At 42.1% G+C, this 9,019-nt stretch overlaps 2 protein-coding genes across 4 annotated transcripts in view; both read left to right on the top strand.

Moving 5' to 3' along the window:
• The window catches only part of ubr4 (ubiquitin protein ligase E3 component n-recognin 4), a 35,944-nt gene extending 30,065 nt beyond the window's left edge, over positions 1 to 5,879 (top strand). Inside the window, exons 87-104 of the mRNA XM_025059672.1 lie at positions 1 to 136; positions 244 to 324; positions 469 to 556; positions 683 to 810; positions 943 to 1,050; positions 1,144 to 1,260; positions 1,371 to 1,561; positions 1,673 to 1,846; positions 1,932 to 2,031; positions 2,132 to 2,350; positions 2,454 to 2,567; positions 2,660 to 2,802; positions 2,896 to 3,021; positions 3,195 to 3,389; positions 3,469 to 3,693; positions 3,812 to 3,902; positions 4,044 to 4,206; positions 4,841 to 5,879. The exon at positions 1 to 136 is cut by the window's left edge and continues 58 nt beyond it. Coding sequence (XP_024915440.1) covers positions 1 to 136; positions 244 to 324; positions 469 to 556; positions 683 to 810; positions 943 to 1,050; positions 1,144 to 1,260; positions 1,371 to 1,561; positions 1,673 to 1,846; positions 1,932 to 2,031; positions 2,132 to 2,350; positions 2,454 to 2,567; positions 2,660 to 2,802; positions 2,896 to 3,021; positions 3,195 to 3,389; positions 3,469 to 3,693; positions 3,812 to 3,902; positions 4,044 to 4,206; positions 4,841 to 4,905 — 2,464 coding nt within the window. The 3' untranslated portion in view covers positions 4,906 to 5,879. The remainder of the gene's footprint in view (positions 137 to 243; positions 325 to 468; positions 557 to 682; positions 811 to 942; positions 1,051 to 1,143; positions 1,261 to 1,370; positions 1,562 to 1,672; positions 1,847 to 1,931; positions 2,032 to 2,131; positions 2,351 to 2,453; positions 2,568 to 2,659; positions 2,803 to 2,895; positions 3,022 to 3,194; positions 3,390 to 3,468; positions 3,694 to 3,811; positions 3,903 to 4,043; positions 4,207 to 4,840) is intronic.
• The window catches only part of LOC103384526 (ER membrane protein complex subunit 3-like), a 629,629-nt gene that overhangs the window by 358,351 nt on the left and 262,259 nt on the right, over positions 1 to 9,019 (top strand). The window lies entirely within an intron of this gene.

The following is a 9,019-nucleotide window of genomic DNA, read 5'->3' as shown; positions in this document are numbered from 1 at the left end:
CCTTCAGGGCCGCATGCCAGGAAACCCCTACAGCAGCAATGAGCCGGGTATCGGCCCCTTAATGAGAGACATCAAGAACAAAATCTGCCAGGACTGTGATCTGGTGGCACTTCTTGAAGATGACAGTGGCATGGAGGTAAAGCGATTTTTCAACATCTCACTCTTTGGTCCATGTCTATAAGCGGTCATTTGAATTGGAGGTCTTAAATCAAGCACGCTGATTTGACAATTCTCTGTTCTCAGCTCCTGGTGAACAACAAAATCATCAGCTTGGATCTGTCTGTGGCTGAGGTCTACAAGAAGGTGTGGTGTACCACAAATGAGGTGAGTGTCAAAGCCGGTTTGGCAGTAAATGAACTCAATACTTTTTTTGAATTTGAATTTTTGTAAAAGTGTGTTTTGAAGTTCAACAAGTGAATAGCAGTCAATAAAGAATAACTATGGAGCCTACTGTCTTTGTGTGTTAAGGGTGAGCCAATGAGAATCATCTACAGGATGAGAGGTCTGCTGGGAGATGCTACTGAGGAGTTCATAGAGTCTTTGGACTCAACCACAGGTTTCATTTTCTTTACGTTCAACTAACATAGAATTGCTCCAGATCTTGAGCAACATGCGACCGTCATCACAGAAAAACACATCCCTGTGGTGGACTAATGTCATACATTCCTTACTGTACTTACAGATGAGGAGGAAGATGATGAGGAGGTTTACAAAATGGCAGGAGTCATGGCCCAGTGTGGAGGACAGGAGTGTATGCTCAACCGACTGTCTGGAATCAAAGATTTCAAACAAGGAAGACATCTTCTCACTGTGCGTAGAATAAAAGCAGATTAAATATGTTTCTTAAATATCTACTTACGGCTATTTCATTCTTATTATTATTCCCCATAATAAAGATTACTCTGTGAGACTAGAGATTAATTTAGTACTTCTTTCCCTCAGGTTTTGCTGAAGCTATTTAGTTACTGTGTGAAGGTGAAGATCAACAGGCAGCAGCTGGTCAAACCTGAAATGAACACTCTTAACGTCATGCTGGGAACTCTGAATTTGGTGAGTCTTACTACTCTGACTCTCTGATGCGGTGTTACATTGTCTGGTTGTGCTCCAAAAGAATAAAAACAACTTTTTTTCCTATTAAATCAGGCTTTAGTGGCAGAGCAGGAGAGTAAGGACAGTGGTGGAGCCTCCATCGCTGAACAGGTTCTGAGCATCATGGAAATCATTCTGGATGAAGCCAATGCTGAGATTTCAGAGGATAAGGTGTGGATGTGAAACATCTTTATCCTGTTAAAAAAGTATTTTAAAAAATGATGACGTGAATACATTTTGAGAAAGCTGATTTTATAGAAAGGTTTTATGTTTTTCTTCAGGGTAACCTGCTGCTGACCGGAGACAAAGACCAGCTGGTGATGCTGTTAGACCAGATCAACACTCCCTTTGTTCGCTCCAACCCCAGCGTGCTGCAGGGCCTGCTGCGTATCATCCCATTTCTGTCCTTTGGTGAACTGGAGAAGATGAGGATCTTGGTAGAACGCTTCAAACCCTGCTGCAGCTTTGACAAGTGAGCACCAGTCAGCTCGTACCGGAAAACTGTGGTTTTTCCATTCATGACAGTTATGATCTCTTTAAATCAAGTTTGGAGAAACCTGACTTTGTTTCTATGTCACCCTAGGTATGATGAGGAGCACAGTGCAGATGATAAAGTGTTCCTGGACTGCTTTTGCAAAATCGCCGCTGGTATCAAGAATAACAGTAACGGTCACCAGCTGAAGGACCTCATTCTTCAGAAGGGGATCACACAGAGTGCACTGGACTACATGAAAAAACACATCCCCAATGCCAAAAAGTGAGTGTTGTGAAATGAATGACCACACAAAGCATTTCCTCCTCACATTTGTATTTGAAGAGTTGACTCTGATTTCTCTCCTCAGTCTGGACGCAGATGTCTGGAAGAGGTTCCTCTCCAGACCAGCTCTACCCTTCATCCTCCGACTGCTTCGTGGTTTGGCCACTCAGCATCCTCCCACACAGGTACTAAATACTGTAATACTCTTAGTCCAATGGAATGGAATGGAAACAGAGTGTGCAAAAGCATCTCACCTGACCTGATGTCCTGTCATTCACTGTCCAGGTTCTGATAGGTACAGATTCAATAACCAACTTGCACAAGCTGGAGCAGGTATCCAGTGACGAGGGCATTGGCACGCTAGCTGAGAATCTTCTGGAGGCTCTGAGGGAGCACAGTGATGTCAACTTGAAGATCGAAGCAGCTCGCAGGGAGACCAGAGCTGAGAAGAAGCGCATGGCGATGGCCATGAGGCAGAAGGCTCTGGGAACACTGGGCATGACGGTGCGGTTGATCTGAATTTCTCTTCTCAAATTATAACAAAATCCCTTTGTTTCTCTTCCAGTAAATTTATATTCAAATCATCTCTGATCTGTTTGTTTGGTAGACCAATGAGAAGGGTCAGGTGGTGACGAAGACGTCACTGCTGAAGCAGATGGAGGAGCTGATAGAGGAGCCTGGTTTAACCTGCTGTATCTGTAGAGAAGGTTACAAGTTTCAGGTACTGTGACAATAATTTAAACAGACTTCTATATATTAGTTTAATAGTCTTTTCGACTTGTAAATTAACATTTCTGTCTCCTGTGATCGTAGCCAACCAAAGTCCTGGGTATTTATACTTTCACAAAGCGTGTGGCCTTGGAAGATTTTGAGAACAAGCCACGCAAGCAGCAGGGCTACAGCACTGTGTCGCACTTTAACATAGTTCACTATGACTGCCATCTGGCTGCTGTCAGGTAAAACACAGGCATCATCAGTTCTCTGCAGAGTTCCTTAGGCCTCACCGTTAGACAAATCAGTAATTCATTTTTGTCCATTTCCTGGTCTAGACTGGCCCGTGGGCGAGAAGAGTGGGAGAGCGCTGCTCTACAGAACGCCAACACCAAGTGCAATGGGCTGCTTCCTGTTTGGGGGCCACATGTTCCAGAATCAGCCTTTGCTACATGCTTAGCAAGGTAGATGTTTTAATTTAATCATTGCTACTGACCAGAAACATTAGGAGAAATGTTTGTTGCATCTTTTTAGTTGTGACATCTTTACAAAACCTTTAGTAAGTTTGTTTGTTCCATCAACGATGTTTAGGTATTATACATGAACAGAACACAACAGTTTCCTCTCTTTTGTGCAGGCACAACACATATCTTCAGGAGTGCACAGGTCAACGGGAGCCGACCTACCAACTCAACATCCATGACACAAAACTGCTGTTTCTCCGCTTTGCTACTGAACAATCATTCAGCGTAGACACAGGTGGAGGAGGTCGGGAGAGCAACATCCACCTCATTCCATACATCATCCACACTGTGCTCTACGTCCTCAACACGTGAGTTCCTTTTCCCCCTCCATCTGTATCCTACTGCAGCTGTGTTTCTGAGCCTGATCTCACTTTCCTGTCACTTCAGTACAAGGGCTACGTCTCGGGAGGAGAAGAACCTGCAGAGTTTCCAGGAGCAGCCATGTGACAAGTGGGTGGAGGGCTCGTACGAGGTCGAAGGACCGCACTACTACACTATCTTGGCCATGCACATCATGCCTCCCGAACGCTGGAGGAGTTCACGCATTTACTTCTTACGAAGACTTCTGGTCACCGCACATGCCCGCAAGGTTTCAGCCGTCTCTACAAACAAGTATGTTGCACTTTTTAGACTTGCACCTTTTCAGCACTGACCAATAGATCCGATTTGTGTAACAAAAAAATGCATTAAAATATTTTGAAATTAAATGTCTTTACATTTCTTTTCCCAGAGTCACAGATAAAGCACCAAAGGAGTATGCAGTGTATCGTTCCCCACTGCTCTTCTGGGGTCTGGTAGATCTGGTCTATGACATGTTCACGGTAAATGTGATACAGGTTGTATCTGTGGCCCTAAAGCTTGGGTTGTTCACACAGAACATACTGTAGCAGAAACATCTCTTCTTGTCATGTCTGTGTCCACGTGACCTCACTCTTTTCTTCTCTGCCCCTTCAAACTAACAGAAAGTTCCCACCAGCAACACTGAGGGGGGCTGGTCCTTCTCACTGGCAGAATATGTTCGTCACAACGACATGCCGATCTATGAGGCCTCGGAGCGCGTGCTCAGAGCTTTCCAGGATGAACTCATGCCCGCAGAGTCTTTGTCAGAGTTCTTCGATGTTGTAGGTCAGTAAACCTGCACACAGGGATGGACGGTGTACTAAATTTGTTCAAACACTGCAACAAATATTCTGTTCCTCTATAGAGAAAGAAATGAGCCATAAGTAAATGACAGGACTCAATTCATGTATTACATGACTGTTCAGACTGTTATGACAAACAAATGACAGGACTCAATTCATGTATTACTTTAAATTCATCTAGCTGTTAACGTTTGATTGGTCAGACTGATTCACCCGCAGCCTTCCAAGTTTCATAATAAAATTTAAATCAGACTGTTATGACAAACAAAAAAGAAATGTACATAGTAAAATAAGATATAGTAGTCTAGACCGCCATGGTATTGTAATAAACCGAGGGGTTTGGAACCCCCAGTCCATGAACCAGTACTGGTCCGTGGGTCAATCACTACAAGTCAGCAGAGAAAGAGTTATTAACTTACTTTCTATTTTCATTCATTACTTTTCCAAAAACTACTGATCCGTAACAATACTGTAATGATCCTTCAATGATTGCTGTAACACTAGCGGTCTGCAGTACCGGTAACAGCCAGTACCAGTAACAAAAAAAAGTACCTTTGAAACTACCTTTGAATGCTGTGGTGTGATTTACAGCATTAAACCTGATTTCCGTTTTCCAGGTCTCCTCTCTGAAATTGCGGACCCTGACCACTTCCTGCAGGATTTGCTGAACTCTTTGCCCTGAAGGCAAACCCGAGTCCACAGCCCCACGTCCCTACACACATCAGGCCTGCAATTAACACCAAGACACCTACCAACTGAAAACACATCTTTTCACACATGCGCATATACACACTGAGTAAACCCTATGCGTCCTACTCACTCTGCGCCCCCACACCACCATCACCACCACATAGTGAATTTAATTATGAACAGAATCATAACAAACAAACCAGGAAGATGTGCTGTTTGTTTAATCATTATATAACGTAACACAAAACACATGAGTAAGTTGAGTGTAAACTGGAGGTAGACGAGTTAACGAGCGATCATCACCAACCACAACTGTTTAGGGTTTTTTGTTTTTTGTTTTTTTTTTTGTTTGTTTCCATGTTACTGCCGAAAAACCTGAGGCTTCACCTCATCACCGGTGGTCACAAAGCAGGAGAATTTGTTTTTTCTGTGTTAACACACAAAACGGTAGCTGCATGTTCAGTGGGTGTGACTTTTAATTTCTCCTTCAGTCTGGACCATAGTTCGTCCGCTCTTGCCTTTTCCCACAAAAAAATTTGGTTGCAATGTTAAGAAACCAAAACAACGTTTTAGGATTTGACCCAACACACATTATTGAGTGCTTGTATCTTTTTTTTGTTTTTGGTTTTTGTTTTTTGGTCAGGGGTGTTTTTTAAGGCACACAGTTTCAGTGTCACAAGGTTGAGAACCTGGTCTTTCCTTCAGGTTTCTGCTGTTTGGTCTTCATAGAGGTTCTAACTGGAATTTGAGTGATGGAATTAAAAAAAAACCGTTTTCCTCTTTGATTTGGTGTGTATGTTTAAGTTTTATTCAACTTTAAAGTTCATGAGAAGAAGAGCAAAAATAATAGTTTGTTTTATTTCTTTCCATAAAGCAACAAAGTGATATTTGAACGTGAAAGATTCCATCTGTTGCAGTAATCTGTCAAAGCTGTCTAAAATAATAATAAAACAGACCTACAATATATCCTTTATTGCCAACTTTGTTCATTTTATAACAGTTTATACTAGTCTTTATTGCTTGTGGGAGTTGTGACGATACATTCTCATTGTTCTTAAAAATTATTAAATTATATCTTATTATGCCCATCCCCCACTCTACATTTTATGCCACTTTTTTTGTTCAATTCTTAAAATGATTTTCACCTCGTTGTGACAGGAATACGCTAACAGAAAAGGTTTTTGTATTGACTTCGGTCATGCTGTATCATGTTATTCTCTACCGTTGCCGTTCAACAGCCACAAGATGGCGACATCTTAAAACGCAGTGGTCTTTGGAAAACGTCTTCGGAGAGAATAGTTTAACGGAAAACTCTCAATTTCATTGAACCTATTGGAAATGAACAGGTTTATTTTTTAAAAACCGCACATTGCACATATTTAAATCGACTCGTATTCAACATTTAGGCTTACATGTTGTGGTTTGTTCTTGAAATGACACATCTGAGCCTTTAGTTATCATGAAAACACAAGAATCAAGTTTGCATTGTATAGAATATTATACCAAAAAAAATGAAACCAAAACATGGTGATCCTTCATGGCCGCCGCTTATAGAGAGGGCTCCTGACATAAAACATGTCTTACCGTATTAACAATTATTACTTTAATAAAGCACAATTCACATCATCCAATTCCTTCACTAGTCCACTAATTATAAAAATATCAATGTCAAAAAACATTTACATATCAAGGTATGCATTGGCATAAACATTGTTCCTTTATACAAAAGGATAACGATGGTCTTTCAGAGACCACTAATAAAAACTACGTTTAAGGCAAAGAAATGCACAAGTTCAGGTCCACTTATGGACTGGTTCAATCACAGTAGGCACGGTCACAGATCATAGAAGAAAAAAAGCAGCTACAAACACGACTATGGGCCACATATTTGACACATTTGACAACCCACACACATTTAGGGACCAGATTTGGTCCCACGTGTGCTGCGTTGCACTCTAAGTCTCTTAGCTCCTGTTGATATTCACACAGCCAGTCCCATTATTTCCCTTCGATTCCATCCTCAGTTCAGCACAGAGGAGCCACGTCCTCTGCAGGTGAGGGGAACAGTCTCATGGCATCTCTGGAGGATTTAGTGAAGCCGTTGGGGAAAATCAAAGCCTTCTTCACTGTGAGTAATGACGTGGTCTTTTCCCAAATATCTGAGGTGGAAATCCCAGAGTCCAGTTGGCTCTCCAGGGCTGAACGAAGCCTCAGTGCTTTGTCTGTGCACTTCCTCTCCAAAGCCATCACTTTGCACAAACTGAGGAACAAAAAACAACAGACAGATCAAGATCTGTCAATGGACAAGGTGTGGTACAACACAGGAGTTCAAACATATTTTTATAAAAACTATTATTTTACTTTTTATTTATTTAATTTAAATTTTTAATCATTATCAGAGAAAAAACCTGGTATAACTGAAATTCATCTTTACTGTTCCAGAACAGCAGCAAAAATATTTAATCAAACTTCAAATATACTGTAGTTATGTTTGTGGCCACCTGTGTGTTTAACAGGAATTACTACAAAAACAAAGTCCTTACAGAATATTTCTACACTTGTCTTCTTTCTATAATACAAAAATCCTCAAACCAACCAGCTCCTCCACCATCTTCATCATGGTTGAGGTCGTGGTTACCAGGTACCAGGTACCAGTTACCAGTACACTCTTTGCTCCATCTAATCTAGTTCTCAGTAGATAAACTTACGTTGTGTGCTGATCCTTCATGGTGAAACTAACTTCTGCTTCCGTCCCCTCAGTCCAGGTCTGTGTTTGTCGGCCGTCGCTGATGGTTATGATTTTACTCATCAACTCTTCCATCCCTTTTATACTTAAACCAACTTTCCCATGCATTTAATGCAATGCTGGTTCTCACAGTGGTTGTCCAATCACAGGCCAGAGTTATGACAATGGGATGTGAATGAATTAGTTGAAATAATGGGGTACAATGGACCTCAAACCAAACAAACTGGTGGGAGCCCCCCCCCTTTTTTTCCCCATCGCTTGTTGTTCAGCTGATGATCCTCAAACAAGAGACACGTCTTTGTTATTGTGCGAACTTAGGCTGATATGTGGTGGGAACATGAAGGAGAAACATCTGCCTGAACATCTACCAGGAGGAGGAGGAGGAGGAGGTCTACATCCATGTAACGTGATGGACCGAGATAGTTACTGAAGGAATGTCTAAAGATTGTAATCTGAAAACAGCCAAGAGACATTACTGAAGAAGGAGAAGGAGAAGAATTCATAGAGGACAATAGAGGACAAAAGAGTAGTGCCAGTAGTAGGGGAAGAAGAATGATGAAGATGAAGAAAAGGATATATATATATATATATATGTATATATATATTGTATGTACTGTATGTAACAGAGTACATAGGTGTGCAGAGGGCGGAGTGTTTGATATCAGTCTCGCTTTACAGCACATTTTGTCTCATTTTGTCTCATTCACACAGCTATACACACACATATACAGACACTTAATACTAATCAATGAATAAAAGCATAAAAAACAGGAAAGACTTTGTTAGAACGGCCAACAGTCTTAAAAGTATAATTTACTTTTTCTCCCAGAATGCATTGTTTTTTTCTGTGTCAACTTCTTATCTCCACTATCTCTCACTTTTCCCTCCACAAACTCCAAACTTTGTCTCACCCTTTTTCCCACCCTCTCTCACACACCCACACTCCCACACACACACACACACACACACCCTATTCTTCTTATTTCTCCCTGTGTCTTGATTTCAGCGTTTCCAATTCTCACGGTGAGCGTCTCCCATGCTTGATTGGCTGACAATAGACCAGGATCCGTCCAGATGGTGTGCCTGGAAGCACTGATGACAGCCCCGTCTTCCTGGGTGTGTGTGTGTGTGTGTGTGTGTGTGTGTTGGCAGAGAGAGGAAGGCAGGGAGGGAGGGGGAGTGGGTCAGTCAATCTTTGTGGGATGGGGCACACTTCCTTTGTGCCGGCGGCTCAGTGTCATTAACACTGAAGTGTGGGAAGCCCAGGACCACAGCAGCTCCCACGTTCCACACAGGCAGGAAGGGAGCGTGTGACTGAGACGTGGCCAGCAGCAGGCAGCTGTGTGTGTGTGTGTGTGTG

This window comes from Cynoglossus semilaevis, chromosome 10 (genome assembly GCF_000523025.1).
Source record: "Cynoglossus semilaevis isolate Cse_v1.0 chromosome 10, Cse_v1.0, whole genome shotgun sequence".
NCBI classification, from domain to species: Eukaryota; Metazoa; Chordata; class Actinopteri; order Pleuronectiformes; family Cynoglossidae; genus Cynoglossus; species Cynoglossus semilaevis.
Note: the sequence above shows the minus strand (reverse complement) of the source record. Positions and strands in the feature narration are given on the sequence as shown.